Source organism: Dama dama, chromosome 23 (genome assembly GCF_033118175.1).
Source record: "Dama dama isolate Ldn47 chromosome 23, ASM3311817v1, whole genome shotgun sequence".
In the NCBI taxonomy this organism is placed as follows: domain Eukaryota; kingdom Metazoa; phylum Chordata; class Mammalia; order Artiodactyla; family Cervidae; genus Dama; species Dama dama.
Window position 1 is genome coordinate 64,626,453 of NC_083703.1, and position 20,768 is coordinate 64,647,220.

The following is a 20,768-nucleotide window of genomic DNA, read 5'->3' on the forward strand; positions in this document are numbered from 1 at the left end:
CAAGGCATGGTTATTAACGACTTCGTTAGCAATAATAATTTTAAAACACTTCCGTACCACAAACACTCACATGCACACCATTCTCTGTGCTCCAAAAGCAGTGGACCAGAAGCAGGTATCCTTCCCTTCATCTTCCCCTCGCCCACCTCAGGAGAACCAGCAGCCAGCGTAGCACCTCCACCCCCTGGACCAGTCGTCCCTGTAACTGCTTCTCTCCACCACCACCGCCTCCACTTTAAACTTCCATCCTGTCTCGTCTGGCTTCCAGAAACTTCCCACCTGATCAGCCTCTCTTGCCTACTTCTAATCCTTCTTCCCGTGGCAGCCAGAGTGACCTTTTAAAAATAAATCTACACAGGGGCCAGTTATATCTGAAGCAAATATGGCAAAGCCAAGATTTAACAAAGCCAATAGGTGATTATCCAAGGCTTTAAAAAAAAAAAAAAAAAGCTATTTTTATGCCTTTCTGAATGCTTGCAATATTTAATTAAAAAATTTTTAAACAAAAACATCTGATATGTGACTTCCACTTTCACTTTGTTAAAAATGGTTTTTAAGGTAAAGGCTAAACTAATATTGCTGTACTACGGCCAGTTCTCTTAATTCTTATTATGGAAAAATTTCAAACACACGTTGAAAATATAACAAACAGTATCATGAAGCCCCTTGTACCCAGCACCAGGCCTCTGAGGCCCTAAATCACCAAATCCTCCTCAGCTCTCTGCTCCCTTTTATACCAGCTTCTCAGTAACCTCCCTGAGAGGTTAGGCTTCCATGGTGGCTCAGACGGTAAAGAATATGCCTGCAGTGCAGGAGACCTGGGTTCAATCCCTGGATCCGGAAGATCCCCTGAAGAAGGAAAGGGCAACCCACTCCAGTATTCTTGCTTGGGAAATCCCATGGACAGAGGAGCCTGGCAGGCTACAGCTCATGGGGTCTCAAAGAGTTGAACACAACTGAGTGACTAACAGTCTTCAGTAACTAACTTCCAGCTATCCTGGCCTTCTTTCTCTTTTCCTAATATGCAGGCTTCTTCCCATTCAGGAATTCAATAAGATATTCTTTTCCAGGAGTGCTCATTCTTTGACCTTCACCTTCACCTCTTTCGCTCATATACAGGTCTCAGCTGAGATCATACATCCTCCAGGAGGTCAAGATCTCCTGGAGGAGATCTTGACTTTTTTTAAAATTTTATTTTATTTATTTGACCATACCAGGTCTTACTTGTGGCAATGAGGGATCTTTGATCTTTGTTGCTGTATGTGGGATCTTTAGTTGTGGCATGTGGGATCTAGTTCCCTGACTAGGGATTGAACCCGGGCCCCCTGCATTGGGAGCACAGAGTCTTAGCCACTGGACCACCAGGGAAGTCCCGTGTCACAGGCTTTCTTTCCCAACACCTTCTCCTTTTCCCTCATTCTACTTATCACCATTGGAATGAAGCGTTTCATCTCTGCATGTCTACCTCCCCCTCCAGTAAGCTCCATGAATAAGAGTTCAGTGGGATTGACAGGCACGGAGACCACTGTTTATGATGAACTATGAAAGACGCTGTAAGCAACGGGTGTACATGGGACCACACAGGTGGTGGTGATGGTGATCTAGTCACGAAGTCATGACTGACCCTTGGGACCCCACGGACTGTAGCCCACCAGGCTCCTCTGACCATGGGATTTCCCAGGCAAGAATACTGGAGTAGGTTGCCATTTCCCTCTCCAGGGCATCTTCCCCAAGCAGGGATCGAACCCAGGTCTCCTGCATTGCAGGCAGATTCTTTATCAACTGAGCTACCAAGGAAGCTCTGAAGCAGAGGAAATCCATTTAACCCGGGATAGTCCTCCCAGGTGAAGTGGCATTCAGGTTGCCTCTCTAAGGACACCTAATAGGTCATCAGGGGGTGACTAGTATCCATGTAGGAAAGGCCTTCTAGGGAGAGGGAGTGAAAAAAGACACAGAGGAAGGAACTTGCAGGCTGTGTTCGGGCAACACAGGTAGGTGAGTAGCTTGAGGAGGGGGCCCGTGGGGTGGGCAGTAGAAGGGTGGGGCACACAAGTCAGAGGCTAAGGCTGGAAAGGTGCACTGGCATCAGGCTGTGCGGCTTGTGAGTGCTGGGCTGAGGAGCTCGGACTTTAAGACTGGCGGTGAGGAACCAGAGGATCTGCTCCACGCTCAATCTAATTAAGCTAAAGTAATAGAACTTTATATAATTTATTAGAGGTTATCTACTTCAGCCGTCTGTATTTCAGCTGAGAAACTAAGGCCTGACCACGGTCTTTGTGTACCCTCTTCCCTTGTCTAAACTCATCACTAAGTCAAGCCCAAGAGGACAGAAAACATGGCACCGGAAAGGACAGGAAGACAAGGGCCTCGCTTCTCAAGAGTGAATGAGCGCATGGCTACATCCTTGGAAGGAGGCCTGCCCAGAACTGGGAAGCTCAGACATCCCAGGGCTGACCCAAAACCCCAAATGTGCCACCTCCCTGGGCAGGGCGACTGTCTGGCTTGTGGTGGCCTCCTGGGAGTGGGCCAAGGACACTGTGCAGAGTGCCAGGGAATTCCCGCTAGTGCACTTACCACCCACTCAAGAGACGGTGGCAGCCAAGAGGCAATGCTGCGCCATTAAGGTGTTTGTCAAGAAGCTAAGTTGGGCGTTGTGGGCGATCCTGAGAGCCCTTTTTAGACTGGCTGTAAGTGGGGGAAAAAAACAACACAGCATTTGGAGGCAAACCAGAGCTAGTGTGGAGGGTGTAGCATGGCAGCGGGAACGCTCCTGGGAGGCAGGGCCACTAGGCTCCAATTTCAGCAACTCCACCAACTTGCTCTGTGATTTTGGATAAGTCATTTCTCCCTCAGTTGAATTTTTCTCTCCTGCAAAATAAGCATGTTAAATTAGATAATCTTTAAGTTATTTATTGATGACTGAATTTTCTAGATAAACTACATGGTTAAGCCCTCAAGTCTGAAGTTTGAAAATATCAGTAATAACTCAGATGGGTTCTTTTCAACAGTGAGAGACTTTATTTTGGGGGGCTCCAAAATCACTGCAGATGGTGACTGCAGCCATGAAATTAAAAGACGCTTGCTCCTTGGAAGAAAAGCTATGTCCAACCTAGACAGCATATTTAAAAGCAGAGACATTACTTTGCCAACAAAGGTCCGTCTAGTCAAGGCTATGGTTTTCGCAGTGGTCATGTGTGAATGTGAGAGTTGGGCCATAAAGAAGGCTGAGCACTGAAGAATTGATACTTTTGAACTGTGGTGATGGATAAGACTCTTGAGAGTCCATTGGACAGGAAGAAGATCCAACCAGTCCATCCTAAAGGAAATCAGTCCTGAATATTCATTGGAAGGACTAATGCTGAAGCTGAAACTCCAATATTTCGGCCACCTAATGCAAAGAACTGACTCATTGGAAAAGACCCTGATGTTGGGGAAGATTGAAGGCGGGAGGAGAAGGGGCCAACAGAGAATGAGACGGTTGGATGGCATCACCGACTCGTTGGATAAGAATTTGAGCAGGCTTCAGGAGTTGGTGATGGACAGGGAAGCCTGGCGTGCTGCAGCGCATGGTGTCACAAAGAGTCGGACACAACTGAGCAACTAAACTGAACTGAACAGATGGGTTTAGCGGCAAGGCTGGGACCTCAGTAGTGTGGGCAGAGAAAGAAGCAGGATTTTGGTGGGACAGGAGTTGCAGAGAACTGTCACAGTGATGAGGCTAACCTCTGAGGAGTCACCAAAGAGACACAGTGATTCGGTCCAGCAGCAACGACCAAAGGTGATAGTCCATGTATTGCTGGAGAGGGTGGGAGCAAAAATACACAGTAACATTGAGAGAATGCTTCCTGTGTCCTGGGACCTGCTAAATGCTTTTTTGTTGTTCAGTCACTAAGTCATGTCCAACTCATTGCAACCCCATGAACTGCAGCACAACAGACTTCCCTGTCCTTCAAGAAACCTAAGATCTTGAGAAAAAGATTCAGGTCCTGGCAATCTCAGTTTAGGACCTGAGGGCCAGGCAGGGAAACTGAGACCAAAACCCACTTGTAAGGACTGAGCTAACATAGCAATGAAAAGGGAAGGAAGATCTTAGGGCACGCTTGATAGCAGTCTGTAACAACTCAGTACAGTCTCAGTGTTGGGGCTGTAACTGCTGATGGACTGTTTGCAGACATCAGGGTTGTTGGGGAGATTGGCAGGTGAAGGACCCAGGAATGTGAACAGAGTTGAGGCACAGAAGGCAGGGGCTGGCTCTTGAGCCAACTTTAATAGAAGGCTTTCCAAAATGGCAATGTGCTTCCTGTCCTAGTAGATCAGAGGTGATACTGAACATAACATGTTCATTCTTCACGGCACAAAGTCGTCATTCCCAGCCGTCCTTACTACAGTGGTTCTCAAGCTTTAGTAGGCAGCAGAGTCACCTTAGGTGCTCGCTTTAAAAAAAAAACTATTTATTTATTTTTGGTTGTGCTGGGTCTTCTTTGCTGCATGTAACCTTTCTCTAGTTGCCATGAGCAGGCTTCTCATTGCAGTAGCTTCTCTTGTTGTGGAGCACAAGCTTGACAGATCGGGTTCAGTAGTTGTAGCACACAGGCTTAATCTCTCTACGGCATGTGAAATCTTCCCAGACCAGGGATCGAACCCGTGTCCCCTGCGTTGGCAGGCAGATTCTTAACCATTGGACTACCAGCGAAGTCCCAGAGCTCATATTTTAAAAATGCAGGTTCCCAGTTCCCAGCTTCAGAGGGTCTGATTTTATAAGTCTAAGTTCGCATTTGGTAACATGTATTTTTAACAAGCTCCTTGCTTGCAGCTAAGCCCGTGCACCATATGTACTAAGCCCGCACCCTAGAGCCTGTGCTCCACTACAAGGGAAACCACCACAATGAGAGGCCTGCACACCACAACTAGAGAGTAGCCCCTGCTTGCTGCAACTAGAGAAAGCCCATGCACAGCAACAGAGACCCAGCACAGCCAACAAATAAATAACTGAATACAGTTAAAGGGAAAAAAAAAGAATTGTGATAAGAAGGATGAACACTGACCAGGGATGTAGGTGGAACTCCTGAGTTAAGGGTTCAAGGAAGGCTTCCCCAGAGAAAGAAGAGTGTGCTCTAGATAGAAGGAACTATGTATGTCAGAATCTGGAAGAGTTAGAACACAGAATGCTAGGTGGGGAGTGGTAAAAGAGGCTGCAGAGGTAGTCAGGAGCCATATCATGATGCCTCAATTTAAAAAAAAAAAACACTTTATTAAGGTAAAATTGACATACAAAAAGTTGCACATATTTAATGCACACAACTTAATGAGTTTAGAGATAAGTATACACCTGTGACACCATCACCACAATCTATGCCATCAACAAATCCGTGACTTCCAGAAGTTTCCTCCTGCCCTCTTTATTTCTATCACCAGCATCAGCAGCATCGTCGTCGTCTGCTAAGAACTTAAGAGCTGCCCTTTAGCAAATGTTGTAAGTGTATAATACTGTATTGTTAACTATAGGCACTATGCTGAACAGTAGGTCTCCAGGATCTAGTCACCTTGTGTAACTGACACTTTGTACCCTTTGACTTACACCTCCCATCTCCCCCTCCCGTGAAAGCTCCTGATGGGAAGCCTTCGAAGCTGCCTCGGGGTATTTGCACTTTCTGTTCCCTCTTCCTGGAATTCCTTTGCCTCCTGCAGGTCCCTTGCTCTGACGTGACTTCCACAGAGACATTCCCTGACTATTCTCTGTAAAATAGCTGTCCCATACTCGCCATGTCATTACCCTACTTTATTTTTCATAGCACTAACTGTGACGTGGTTCATCTGCAAGACTGTAGCTAGAAAGTAAAGAGAGTGTTTTTGTTTGATGTTCTATCCCAGAGCCCAGCCCACATGCTTGGGACATGGAGGTCCTTAGTAAGTAGGTCCTCAGTAAAGACTTACTGAATCAACAGATAGATGGAAACAAATTTGATGTTTAGGAGGCAGAGCCAATAGTTCTTTGGTAAAAGACAATGTGGGCCAAGGAGAGGGAGGAAACCTGGATCATAAGAAGCTTCTGGTTTGATGCCATAGCCTGGCATAGGAATCTAGCCAAAGAGTATTGAGCATACTGTGATCTGAGATCAGGCATTGCTCTGTAGGAGTGTGAGGTCCAGAAAGTCCTGGAAGGGGAACGGGGTGCCTAACTAGTGATCTGATAGCGTGAAATGCCTGGTTTCAGGTAAAACTGAGTTTGAATCCTGCCACTTATTAGTTTTGTGGCTCTGGATAATCATTTAACCTCTCTGAACCTGTTTCTTCATCTGCAGACTGGGGATCATAAATTCTACCTTGTGGGGTTGTTGCAGTCTAGAGTGCCTGGTACAGTGCCAGGTATATAATAAATGTTCTAATAATAGTAATTGTTGTCATTTTGGGGCTTCCCTGGTGGCTCAGGGGTAAAGAATCTGCCTGCCAGTGTAGGAGACTCAGGTTTGATCCCTGAGTCTGAAAGATCCCCTGGAGAGGGAAATGGCAACCCACTCCAGTATTCTTGCCTGGGAAATCTGACGGACAAAGAAGCCTGGTGGGCTACAGTCCATGGGGGGGTCACAAAAGAGTCAGACACAACTTAGCAACTAAAACAACAACAATGTTATCGTGGTTACTATAATTATAGTATGATTTATAATTCCGTAAGATGTTATAGAAAAACCCAAATGAACTTTTTGGCCAACCCAATAGAACATCTCTATTAAAAAGTAGTTTATTTTCATGAGTCTGGATGTATGTCCTGTGATCTCCTGTGCTGATCTTAGCTTGGCCCTCTGTGCCAACGAGAATAAATCTCCTTCATCCATAGCCATTTGACTTTTTAAAGACAGCCCTATCCCCTGCAGCCCTCCCTTCCAGTCTAAACATCCCTCATCTTTCTTCGTGGGCTACAGTTCCTATGAATGGCTGCCTCACTTTCCTGACCACTCTTCCTCAGTCATGCTCTAGCTTGTCACTGTCTGCATCTACAGGGCTTCCGCAGCGACTCAGCAGTAAAGAATCCACCTGCCAATGCAGGAGATACAGGAGACCCGGGTTCGATCCCTGGGTTGGGAAGATCCCCTAGAGGAGGGCATGGCAACCCACTCCAGTATTCTTGCCTGGAGAATCCCATGGACAGAGGAGCCTGGTGGGCTACAGTCCATCAGGTTAAAAAGAGTCAGACACAAAAGCAACTTAGCATGTACGCACTGCATACAACCTCTAGAACTGGACTTGGACCTCCCATGCATGTTGAGGTCAATCCCTCGTTCCTGTTCCTTACATCGTCACCCTAGGTTATGACCTCAGCTGCCCCAACTCTTTGATCAGGATCTTTGATTGTTTGTCATTCCAGTCCATGCTTCCCATTTTAATAAGCTTCCTGCCTGTCCCTTCTTTGTAGACCTCGCCTCTGACCTTTTTGATATTACCTCTCACCCTCTGTGTTCCTGACCAAATACCGGATCTTAATCATTCCCCTGCTCCAGGCCTGTACAGTCTGGTTTGCCCAGCCAGGACTGAGACTCCTGAACACCCCCAGGAGACACCCTGTCTTGGCCTATCCATCTCTCTCCTCCCCCAGGGCCATCTCTGTTTGCCAAGAGCAAAAGGCAGCGCACCGGTTGATCTGCTTCTGGCCGCCTCCTTTGACACTTCTAACCTCACCACCGCCTCTGCTGTCTGCCGCTCCCTTCCCACTGCAGGCCACTTTTTTTCCTCCTTGTTATTCTCCACTCTCTCCTTTGCCTGCCACTACCGCTCAACGTCTCCGCTTCCGCTTCTCAGCTTAGGCTTCGCCCGAACCAGAATCCCGCCTTCTGGCCAGCGGACCAATCACGCGGTGTTGCCTGTGATCACTGCATCTCCGGCTCAGCCCAGCTATTTCGGTCCCTGCTCACACTCTGAGATCTTTCTCACTTTCCTGTGCGTTGACACCTCTTTCAGCACTTAAAGGGTGACAGACGTCGTCTTAGAGTTAGTTAACTGAGCTGTAAAGTTTAGAATTCTGACGTGGCTGGTGATGGATTAATGGATCCAGGCGTAAAAAGATGAAAGTTAGGTCATTCTGTTTAAAACTGAATGGGGCTTCTTTCCTTTAGCGAATTTTATCTTTTTTTAATTGGGACCATGGAGCCTGTTGCCTCATCAAGCAAAGTCAAACCACAAAAGATGGAATTTCAGCAAATAGTTTTTTCAGCGCCGAATCAATACCATGGGTTGTTCTTAGTGCTTTCGTGTGTATTACTCATTAAACCTCCCTAGATGAAATCCCTTCGTGGGCACACAGACAGCACCTCCTAGACCAGCTGTTAATTCGTTCATTCATTCACTCACTCTGATTATTTATTATGTCAGGCACTGTGCTAAGTACTGTAGCAGATATAAAAATAAATATGGCAACCTCTGCTCCTTGGGAACCAATCTAGTGAGGAAAACATATCAACCAACAGGTGTGGTTGGTGTGATACACTGTGGTAGTTGTGTTTAGAGCAGCAGAGAAGTAAGCACTACAGGAGGGAATCGGGTTGCCCACTAGCTCTGCCAGGGAGAGTCCAGGAAGATTTTCCAAAGAAGGTGACATATCAGCTGGACTTTGAAGGATGAGTTTGCTACCATGCCTAAAGAGAATGGGCTCTGTTGGCAGCAGGAATAGCCTGGAAGGGTCAATGGGCAGAGAGTGTTCTGGATTAGGGATGACTGCAGTGTAGAAGACTTGCTTCAACATCAGGAACTTCTGCTCAGAGAAGTCAGAGGATTGTCTGGGTCACAGAGCAGGTGAATAGTAGAGACAGGGTTAAACAGCGGAAGTTGGAATTGTCTGGTCCCTAATGCACAGGATTTAGCCTTCCACCTTGTACACACACACACACACACACACACACACAAGGTCCAATCTCAATGACCCTGACTTAGAGCTGTCATTTGGCCAGCCCCTTCTGTTCCCATTTCAGCTCTTAGGCATCTGCCCCTGAGCCCTGAGGATTGTCCCCAGTGAACCCAGGAGGGAAGCAGAATCCAGAGAAAGCATATCCATTCCAGTGTTCATCCATGACCTAGACATTGGCCAAGGTCTGAGTACTTAGATCCTAACTCCTGACACTGCTGAGCTAGACTCTGTGATCTTCATAATGGATCCTGGTTGGCTTTGAGATGCTCCTTGCTTGAGTTCCCTAGTGGTTCAGATGGTAAATAATCTGCCTGCAATGCAGGAGACCCAGGGATTGAACCTGGGATCTCCAGAAGATCACCTGGAGAAGGGAATGGCTACCCATTCCAGTATTCTTGCCTGGAGAATCCCATGGATAGAGGAGCCTGGTGGGCTACAGTCCATGAGGTTGCAAAGAGTCAGACACAACTGAGAGACTAACACTTTGCTTGAGTATCCAAAAAAGGAGCTGGGTAAACCTGGTTGCCCTTTACCAACTAGGAGCTCCTTTCAATCCCCCCAAATTTTAGAAAAGAGTTTATGCCAAAAATTCTCTGTTCCCTGTCTCCTACAATATCATAGTAATGAGGATAGGAGGGGAGAAAATTGTCAAATTCCATACTAGCTTGAAGGCGGGTGCTCAAAAAAATACTCTGTTGACCAGTTTGTTGGAAGCATCTGTCCAAAGTTCCCCAGCCAGGACTGCCACGGTGATCCAGAGTGGTTAAGAATCCTCCCTCCAATGCATGGGACACAGGTTGAATCCCGGTCAGAGAAATAAGATCCCACATGTTGTGAGGCAACTAAGTCCGCGTGTGGCAAACCACAGAGACCATGTCTCCAAGGGAGATCTTGCGGGTCGCAACTAAGACCCAACACAGCCAAAAATAAATAAATATTTTTAAAATAAACCTTCCCCTTAGTGTTGTTTTTAATAGTTCTCTAGCTATTTCCCAGATACTGTAATTCATCCTAATTGGATTTTAAGAGAATTAACTAATGGAGTCCACAAATAAGGAGGAAATGGATTTTAGACTGGTACCACACCTCTTTTGGGAAGGGTTTGAGGCAGTTTACAGAGTGAAACAATCTTTTTAAGTAAGATTTTTAAGGATGAAACACAACTTAGTGGTCAGAAAAATGAAAAACGTAACAGCAACTTGCAAGCATCACCATGTTCAACACTTACACGATAAATTTGACCAAAAGATTCCCAGCAGAAACACCAAAAAGGAAAACCACTGGGTTACCCAATATGCATTTTCTGAAACCAGAAAGCATACAGAATGTCCTGTAGAGACACCATTTTCCTCAAGTTAAGCTTGATGGAGAGTGATTGTGTTTGGTCTCAGTAAAGCTGAGTGACAGGGCGAAGAGAGCCGTTCCAGTCAGCTGTCATCTCTCTGCACACGGTGAGAGAGGTGGTCAGCCCCACAGCTCGCCGAGAGCAAGTGGACTTGATTGTGACTGTCACACTGCCCTCCATAGCACCCGCAAGGTGGCTCTCGGTCCAGGGGGAGGGCAGGGTAACCAGATTTCAGAATGCAGAGAAGGAGTCAAAGACTGTGTTTTCCACCTTGATTTTACAAAAGGTAACAGAGACACCATCCAAGGGGATAATAAACGAGTCACTTTTGAGTGATTATGTCAGGTACATTCGATCCTTTCGTCTTAACGCCATTCTTGTAGAGGAGGGTCATTGTTTACATTTTACAGATGAGGAAAAGTGTTTGTTGCTCAGTCGTGTCCAATTCTTTGCGACCCCATGGACTGTAGCCCGCCAGGCTCCTCCAGGAATTTTCCAGGAAAGAAGACTGGCGTGGGTAGCCATGCCCTTCTCCAGGGGATCTTTCTGATGCAGGGATCGAACCCAGGTCTCCTGCATTGCAGGCAGATTCTTTACCATCTGAGTCATCAGGGAAGCCCACAAATAAGGAAACTGATACTCAATTTGCCCAAAGTCACATAGCTGGCAAGTGATGAGCTGGGATTCAACCTCAAAACTTTCCCATGATAGCGCCCTGTTTATTCAATCCAACAATTCTTCAAGGAAGTTTCTGTAAAGTACATAATGTGGCATTCTGGCTGGAAGGGGTGAGTAATACAGTACAGGGATTTAATACTTTGATGACATAACTGACCTGGGAATAGAAGTTGGAGCTTGATGAATGGACAGGTAACTTGTCAGTTGCCCTGTCATGTCCATTTCCAGATGTTTTGAGCTTTTTGGCTAATCCAAGACCACGGTCAAGTCACAAGTGATTCTCTGTGATTTGCCCACTGTGTGAACAGATAATTAATAGTGTATCATCTCTCTCCACTTCCTCCATTACAATCCTCTCCACTCATCACCATACTCCTCTTCCCCAAGTTCCTACCATTTTAAATACTGCTCAGAATGTGCCATGCTCTCCAGCACCTCCAGGTAATTGCACATACTGCATCCTTCAAGACCTAGCTCAGGACTGCCCTGGTGGTCCAGTGGTTAAGAATTCACCTGTCAATGTAGGGAACATAGGTTCAATCCCTGGTCCAGGAAGATTCCACATGCCTTGGAGTGACTAAGTTCATGTGTCACAACTACTGAAGCCCACGTGCTCTAGAGCCCATGCTCTGCAACAAGAGAAGCCACTGCAGTAAGCCCTCACACCACAACTAGAGAGTAGCCCCCACTCGCTGCAACCAGAGAAAGCCCATGCACAGCAACAAAGTCCCAGCACAGCCAAAAAATAATTAATTTTAAAAAGATTGAGATACCACCACCACCTGGAAGCCTCCCCTGAGTTCCCCTTGCTCCCCATCCCCACCCCTCCATGTGGATAACATGTCCCCTATTTTGTTCTTCCATGGAACTCTCTACACGTCTGATTTTTAGTGCTATATTTTCATGATGGGTTTATTTGTTGGTCGGTGAGCTCCTTATTCATCTTTGCATTCCCAGAGCCACTCACAGTGCCTACTAGGTAGTCTGTGCCCAATAATGTTCATTGAATGGACACAATGATCAGCTACTGTGTCAGGGGCTCCCTGGGCACTGGATATAGAGAGATGAGTAAAACATGGACCCTTCCCCGGAGGAGTTCAGAGTCTGATGAATACAGTAATGATTGGAACCCAATATTACAAGAACTATACTGTCTATAACAGGGGATTTAGGGAACACAGAAGAGGAGGAAAGTACCAGGCTAGGGAGGGAGGTAAGTCTTTCAGAGGGAGTAATTTATAGGCTTAACCTTAAAATAATGAAAGATTTTTGCCAAACTAAGAAGTATGCCAGGCATACAAGGGGAAAACATACAAAGGCATGACAGAGATTCAGCATTGGGGGAGGCACAAGAAGTATTGAAATCCTGTGCCAAAATTTAGAATGAAAAACAGGTTGTAGATTTCTAATGAAAGAGTAAGGTTGTCACTCTCTTGGGGATGTTTTAAGACTTTATTATTCTGACTATTTTGTTCTTAATCAGTCAGATGGATTTCATCACAAGGCAGTGAAGATGTGACAGCCTCCTTGGTGAAATAAATAATAACTTATTTATAGTTTCTGGTCTGCCTCCTTCCCAAAATGGTTTGATTTGACTTGTCATAACAGACACAGCCACAATAAGATGTTCAAATAGAAACAAAGAAACAAAATTATGAGGACGTCGCTGGTGATCCAGTGGCTAAGACTCAGTGCTCCCAATGCAGGGGGGAGTGCAGGGGGCCCAGGTTCAATTACTGATGGAAGAATAGATCCCACAAGTTGCAACTTAGAGTTCGCATGCTGCAACTAAAAAAAAAAAAAAGATTCCATATGCCACAATGAAGAGGGAGGATCCCGCATGCTACAACTAAGAACTGGTGCAGCAAATAAATAAATAATATTTTTTAAAAGGAAACAAAACTGTAGATGGGAAGAGCATTAATACAGCTTCCTAAGGTCTTTTTTCTTCATTTGCTCACTCGGTGTTCAAGATAATCTTCTGAGGATGGCCGGCAGTTTCCATGTGACTTAGAGACCAGCGTGTACATGCACTCTCTACAGGACATGCTTGTGGGTTCCATAGATACATGGATGTTTTCTTCATTTCCAATTAATGCCACAGATATTTCCCGGTCCTCTGATTTCTAGCTGGTTAGTGAAAATACTCATCTTTACTTTTCTGACCTTCAGATTCATTGTCTGAACTTCTTCATCCAAGCTACTTTCAGATTCTCTTGCCCTTTTAAAGTTTATCTCCTTTTTTTTTTAATGACTCCATGCATAACACTTAGATAAGCACAGAAAAAAGAAGTCCCCCATGATATTATAACAAAGGCTAATCACATTCATTCCTTCTTTATTAAAAAATTTTTTTGACATTATTTCAGATTTTCAAAAAAGTTTTCAAGAATGAGACAAAGAATTCCTAAACACCTTTCACCCAGATTCCCCATCTCTTAACATTCTACCACATTTTTTTTTTCCTCTCTCTCCTCTCTCTCTTTCTCTAATTTTTTCCCTGAATCTGTTAAAGAAAATGTTGCAGACTTCATGCATTGCATCCTTATGTAAGCTGAAACACTTCAGTGTATATTTCCTAAAAGCAAAGAATTCTCTTACATAGCTATATTATTATTTTTTATGTGTGCCCTTCTAGACTTTTTTCTATGCTCATATTTATGTAGTTATATTTAAATTAAATAATACACTGTTTTATTTTGTTTCTATTTATTAATAATAGCTTGCTTCTTTGGAGGGATTAGCAATGAAGACTGTAGATAATCTCATTATCTACAGATAATCTATTATCTACAGATAATTCTACAAAAGGCTCCTACAGCAGACTCTGTCTCTAGATACAGTGGGTGTCTGGGGGGCACAGTGTTTCATCAAGTCCCTCTGCTTCAGAGAATGGACTGTTCTGGTCCTCTTGCGTGTCTAGGCATACGTCAGTGGAAACCACTGAGCACGTGGTAAAGAGATGGGGTGCTGGAAAGGCTAGGATGCATTTTAATCTTTATTCCATAGCCAACAGAAATTCAACGGAAGCTTGATAGCAGAAGAGTAAGCCAACAAGAGCCGTGTTTTCTGGAGGTTCATTTGACAGCATCTGCAGGAGGGAGTGGAGGAGACAGAAATCAGAACATGTGTCCTTAGTCCCTTGGGTAAAACGGTCCCTAGTTTCAAGGGCAAATGAGACTTCCCCGCGTGATGCGTTCTTTTCTCTGTGCATGTTTTTCAGAACTGGTTAAAGTCCTATGGCTATCTGCTGCCCTCTGACTCACGGTCATCTGCGTTGCACTCAGGGAAGGCCTTACAGTCAGCAGTCGCCACGATGCAGCAGTTTTACGGGATCCCTGTCACTGGTGTGTTGGATCAGACAACAATCGAGTAAGATTTGCACAGGACATTGTGCCTTTGAACTTTCCAGAGTTACGTTTGGGTTCACATTTGTCATGGCCTCATCTGTATACCCCGCCCATCCTACCTTCCTATCTTCCAGTCCTGAGTGTCAGCCGGGAGGGAGTACCCCAAGGGGCCTTCTCTTACGTGAGCTGGGGATGTGTTCTGCCGTGAACTTGGACAAGACTCTTGACTCTTCTGGGCCTCAGTTTCCTTATCAACACAATAAGGGGTTTGGTTATAGGTGGCCTTAAATCTCTTCTGATTCTAATAAGTTGTGGGTCTGTGAGTTACCCTTCTGGTATCCCTGAGATGTATGCATCTCACTAAATACAGGAAATTCTAGAATAATGATGGCAAGTCTTGTTCCACTTTCCCCATTTATTAAACATTTGCTGAATGTCTGCATGTGCTGGGCAGTGGGCTTGGTCCTTTGATCCCTGCGCTCCAGAGGCTCCCCATTTAGTGAAAAACACCATCAGCTAGTCTAAAACTCTGCTGGTCTAAAACTCAGAAGGAAACACTGAACCTCAGGGAGATACTTAGGAGGTAAATACAAGTAGGCCAAACCACACGGATGGTTTTATACTCAGGGAGAAGATAAAGAGGAGGGAGAGAAGAGTGATGAGGGTGGAACCCCCACGAAAAGAAGCCAGCTGAGAAGTGGAGGAAGCCTGGCAGGGAGGCTATGGCCGTTGCGGGGGGCAGAGGGGATGGTCAGCAGGGTCAGCCTTCCGTGGAGGTCAAACAGGAGGCTGAAAGGTGTCTGCTGAGTTTGGTAACAAAGAGGGCGTTGAAACCTCCATGGAATGATGGCAGCAAAGTCAGATTGCGGTAGGGAGAAGAGGAGGCGAGGAGCGGCGATGGCAAACATAGAGGCAACTTTCAAGAAGCTGAGCAGTGGGAGTTTCCTAATGGTCCAGTGGTTAGGACTCCAGGCTTTCACTGCCGTGCTCTGGGTTCAATCCCTGGTCGGGAAACTGAGATCCCATAAGCCTACCCACCCCCTCAAAAAAAGTGCTGAACGGTGAAGGAAAGGAGGAATAGATGGTGGCTAGAGAGGGATGAATTTTTATTTAAGATAGGGGAGAGTTGAGTTTTTTTGACTCTACGGAATAGCCATGAAAGTTATTAAAGCTATTTAAGAAAAGCCGTTACTGACATGTTTACACTGCTGTGTTTAAAATGGATAACTAACGAGGACCTACTATATAGCAGAGGGAAATCTGCTCAGTGTAAATATGGCAGCCTGGATGGGAGGGGAGTTTTGGGGGGAGAATGGATACGTGTACATGTATTGCTGAGTCCCTTTGCTATTCACCTGAAACTATCACAACATTGCTAATCGGCTGTACCCCAATACAAAATAAAAAGATTTAAAAAAAAAAAAAGACATAAAAAGGAAAAGAAAAGCCATTACTGCCAGGAAGGCATGGCCAAGAGCTTGGAAAGAGTTTCCTGGCGATGGGGGAGGGGGAAGGGCGGTGGGGGTACCGGAACTCAGGTGGAAGGAGAGAGCAGGGCTTGGGGAGAATGCAGGCAAGTAGGCGGCTGGCAGAGAACAGGAAATCCAGCCAGTGGTGGATCCAGGATCAATCCACCCCTTGGGTGAGTCACTCCTTGAGGTAATCATCTCTCTAGGTCTCAGCTTGCTCATTTACTGAAGGGGTTGGTGGAGGGAGAGTAGGGGATGGAGGGGAAATGTTGGATTTTGACTCTCAGATTCTAGATTCCATTATTCTAAGCCTCAAGCTTTCAAATAAGATTTGGTGAGTCTGGGGTTTTATGATCCCATAGTCCCATACGAACGTTTTCTGTGCCTCATATCCTCTGATTGTGAGGTTGTGAACCCCTGAGACAATACACTTGATGGCTCCTGTGATGCTGTAAGTAAGTGGATGCCGTGGGCCTGAGCCTGGGGAGCCCGGCCGCCTTTCCAAGCCGAGGTTATTTTGAGGGCTTTGCGCAGGCCTCATGGTATCGCCTCCTGAGGCGGCAGCGCTGGTGGCTCTGCTGAGGTGCCACCTGGCCCTGGGTTTCACTCCGTTCCAGAAGCCCCAGGCCCGCTGGACTGCGTTCAGGGAGTGGCAGGTGGCAGCAAGAGGAGGAGGCGGAGGGAGGGGGCTGGCATTTCCCACTTGCCGCTCTGCGCCCCCTCTTTGTAGGAAGGAGAGCAGGGTTGGGGGGTGCTGTTTTGGAGGCACGGGGAGGGAGAAGGTGCTCACACTTAATCCCAGACCTGAGTGGGAAGCATGTTTGCAGGGAGAACTTGGAGACCTTCATTTTGGCTCCAGCTCTGTGACCTCGGGTGTCGCTGCCTCTCTCTGAGCTGGTCTCCTCCCTGCCCCACCCCGGGGCCCTTCCAGGTCTAGCTCCACCTTGGCTGTAGCAAAGGTGCCTCCTGGGTCTCTTCCCAGGGACTGTCAGTGAACGGAAGCTAGATCAGCCCCTCAAAGGATTATTTTTGAGTGTCTGCCTTGGGAAATGTCACACCTTATTCACTCCTTCATTCATTCAACAAACATAGCTCCTCTAACCCAACCAAGTGCTAAGCAGAGTGAAAAAGAAAAGAAAAACCCCAACTTTTGTTTGTTCAGGTACATTAGTTGATATTTCATTTATTCATTCAACAGAATCCCAGTCCTGCCTCACCCTTTGTTGTATTTTGCAAGTTACTGATTTTATCTGTGTATCTTTTCCCTTGTCTAAAATCGGGGTCAGTCATTTCTGATCACTTCACAGAGTTGCTTTGAGAATCAAATTTGTTTTTTTATTTTATTTTAATATTTATTTATTTGGTTGTGAGGGTCTTGGTTGCAGCACAAAGGATCTTTAGTTGGGGTATGGGGAGATTCTTAGTTGTAGCATATGGGATCTAGTTCCCTGAGCAGGGAACAAAACCAGGCCACCTGCATTGGGAGCCCAGAGTCTTAGCCACTGGACCACCAGGGAGTCCCTCAAATTAATTTTTTTTAAAAAGAGAATGAACACTGAAAATTATACACATTTATATCAATGCCTGTTACTGTCACTATTTAGTCTTTTATTATTGATTTCTGAGTGTGGACGTTCTAGGTGAGATAGATACAAAATGAGTGGGACCTGGTTAAGTCCCTCAAGGGGCTTTTAATATTTGGTTAAAATAGTCTCTGTCTCCTTTCCTCTCTATTGCCAAAGGCAACTGCTTTCAACCACTGGAAATGAGGTCAGACTGTTTTCCCCTGCAGCGATCTCAACCTCTAGTTCAGTGAGCTGGTCATTAGGGCGGCAAAGGGACATGAGATGCAAGGGTGACCCTTCCAATCAGCCATGATCTTTTAAATCTCCTTCCCCAGGCCCCTAGTTCACATCTCCAAAGAAGTCCCAGGCTCACTGTTCCCTAATGCAACTTTACTGATAACAGTCATCAAGATTTACTTAGCTCCTAGCACAAGGCTAGCTTCTAAGGCCAGGATGATGAATATGACTCATTCCTGTCCTCAGAAAATTTACTATTTATTCAAGGCAATATACTAATAGATTTCAAATCACAGTACAACGTAGTTAAGTGCTGTGGATAACTACACTCTAAGCCCTACAGTTGTTCAGCCACTTTTTGAACATCTGGAGTGATATAAAATTTACTGTTTTCCAAGCTGTGCCTTTCTGCCATGGGCTAGTTCTCATTCATTCATTTAAACATCACCCTTGAACCCCTCCTAAGTCAGGCATTGTGATGACAGTGGGAATACAGGCAAGGTTCCCGCCCTCATGGACCTTAGAATCAGGTAAGAAAGACAAAGGATAAACAACAAGCTAATATAAGATGTCATTTCAGGCAGTGATAAAGGCCATGAAGAAAAATTAAGCAGGATAAACAGAGGTGGGATAGTGGGGGGAAGCTATTATTTTAGATAAGGTGGCAGGGAAACCCTCTTGGAAGGGGTGATGTTTGAGCGGTGACCTTCATAAAGTAAGGGAACAAACCGTGTGATGAAGAGCATGGCAAGCAGAGGACACAGCAAATGCAAACACCCGGAACTGGAATGACCTTAGGATGTTCCAGGCACAGCAGGGAGCTGGAGCTGGAGCAGAGTGGATGCGAGGAAGGGGATACAGGTACCTGGTAGAGGGGGTGGTCACAGATCATGTGGGGGCCGTGGGCCAAGGCGAGGAGTTTATTTTGATTGTTTGTTTTAAAATATGTGATTACTTGACTGTTCTGAGTCTTAGTTGCGGCACTCGGGATCTTTAATCTCCATTGCGGCATGCAGGATCTTTACTTGCTACATGTGAACTCTTGTAGTATGTGGGATCTAGTTCCCAGACCAGGGGCCAAACCTGGGAACGTGGAGTCTTAGCCACTGGACCACCTGGGAAGTCCCAAGGTGAGGAATTTGGATTTTATTCCAGGTGATTGGGAGTTTTAAAGCAAAGAGTGATGTGATCTGATTTCACATACAGAGCATGTCCACAGGCACGCCCTCCTTGAAGGCTCCGCACAAGCTAAGACCAGGGAGAACTGTAATTCTTGCATTGCCAATGAGGGGACTGAGGCTCACATCGATTCAGTCACTGGCCTGGACTCATGCGATTAGTGGCAGAGTTGGAACTAGCAAGCCCGTGTCTTCTGACTCCGAGTCCATCACGCAGCAGTGCTTCTTCATATTCAGTTGGGAATGAATGAACAGATGACCAGTTGATGGTGTTCCTGTTGGGGACCCCATCAGAGCCAGGGGCCCAGAGCTTAGGTTGAATGTGCACGTTGCCATCCAGCTTGGGACCAGGAATGCTGCAGTGCCTTCCTGGAGTGTCCAGTGACCGCAGTGTCTATGTGGGTGTGTCCTCTCTCTGCCCAGGTGGATGAAGAAACCCCGGTGTGGTGTCCCAGATCACCCTCACTTGAGCCGAAGGCGGAGACACAAGCGATATGCCCTGACGGGACAGAAATGGAGGCAGAAACACATCACCTACAGGTGCCTCAACGCCCCCTCCTCCTCCCTGGCTTTGGCTCCACCCTCAGTCTTTTCCTGGCCTGAGTTTCTGAAGTTCACACTGTAGGTGGGTCTGTGATCAGGGCCTGGCTCTAAGAGCCTGTGACTTTGTCCTTCTTGTAACAGCCAGTGATTGCTGGGTCTCCAACTTCAGGTTTGTTTGGTCCTTTAGGGGCTCATGAATTATGTTCTGTTTAGATTCCTCGCATTTTTAGTTACGGAAAGTGGGGTATGACTTGTCTGATAACTTTCACCTGGGCTAAAGAACCATGGCTGAACTCATCCTCCCTACCACCGCTTGCCAAACCCCACTCCCTCTCATCTGGATCGCTTCCCCACTTAGCCTGATTGATGGCCTTCAGCCGAGATTCCCAGCACAGAGTTCCAGTTGTTTCTTAAGGACTGTAAAGATCTGGGAGCTGAACTGCAACAGTGTTACCCCTTGACTGTCTGGGGAAACCAGGGCAAAGCAGGAACAGGCTCCAATTCAGACCAGTGACCACAGTCAGAGATGCTGGAACCCATCACAGGAGACACAGACATCTGGATTCAGATGGGGTGGGGCCAGGGCCAGGCATAGTACAGGCTCGGCTGGGCCCTGGTTGGCACCTCTCAAGTCTCTGATTCCATCTCAGGTGGATCCCCTAGGTTCAGGAGTAGGATCTAAGACAGAGATCTTAAGAGTTGAGCTAAGCGTTCTCCTGGGGCTTCTCTAGTGGCTCAGATAGTAAAGAATCTGCCTGCACTGCAGGAGACCCAGGTTCGATCCCTGGGTTAGGAGGATCCCCTGGGGAAGGGAATGGCTACCCACTTCAGTATCCTTTCCTGGAGAATTCCATGGACAGAGGAGCCTGGTGGGCTACAGTCCATAGCGTCGCAGAGTCAGACATGACTGAGTGACTAATGCTGACTTACTAAGGGCTCTCCTGCTCACAAGCTGTAGAGGCCAGAACAGAATCTTTTCAGAAATCTGACAAGAAGGAGGAAACTTAAGAAGAATCTGGGTTAGAAACCTAGATGGACTCTTAAGAGTCTCCAGAAGAGGTAGAGTAGATGAAGAGAAAGAACTGGCTCTTAACTGAACTCTGACCTTAACTTCTATCCTGCAGCCTTTCTGGGCTTCGGTTTCCTTATCTGTAGAATGAGTGAATAGTCCTTGCCCCAGGTGTTCATGGGACAGAGCAGCCAGAAGTGGTGATGCTCCATCATGGAGACCCATGCAATATGGATACAGTAACCTTACATAGCTGAACCTATAACTGATTCAATCAGACGCTACTCTATACTAGCTTCTAGGTAGACAAATAGTAGTAGTTGGTGCCAAAGACTTAAAAAAAATTTTAATTTCAGTATAATTGCTTTACAATGCTGTGTTAGTTTCTGATGTACAACAACGTGAATCAGCTGTATGTATACATATCTGGGCTTCCCAGGTGGCTCACTGGGTAAAAAATCACCTGCGATGCAGGAGATAGAGACAGAAACAGTTTCA

General features: G+C 46.2%; 1 protein-coding gene across 1 annotated transcript in view; it reads left to right on the forward strand.

Moving 5' to 3' along the window:
* The window catches only part of MMP24 (matrix metallopeptidase 24), a 51,925-nt gene that overhangs the window by 8,787 nt on the left and 22,370 nt on the right, over positions 1-20,768 (forward strand). The window contains exons 3-4 of the mRNA XM_061125694.1: positions 14,143-14,291; positions 19,142-19,258. Of these exons, the coding sequence (XP_060981677.1) occupies positions 14,143-14,291; positions 19,142-19,258 (266 nt within the window). The remainder of the gene's footprint in view (positions 1-14,142; positions 14,292-19,141; positions 19,259-20,768) is intronic.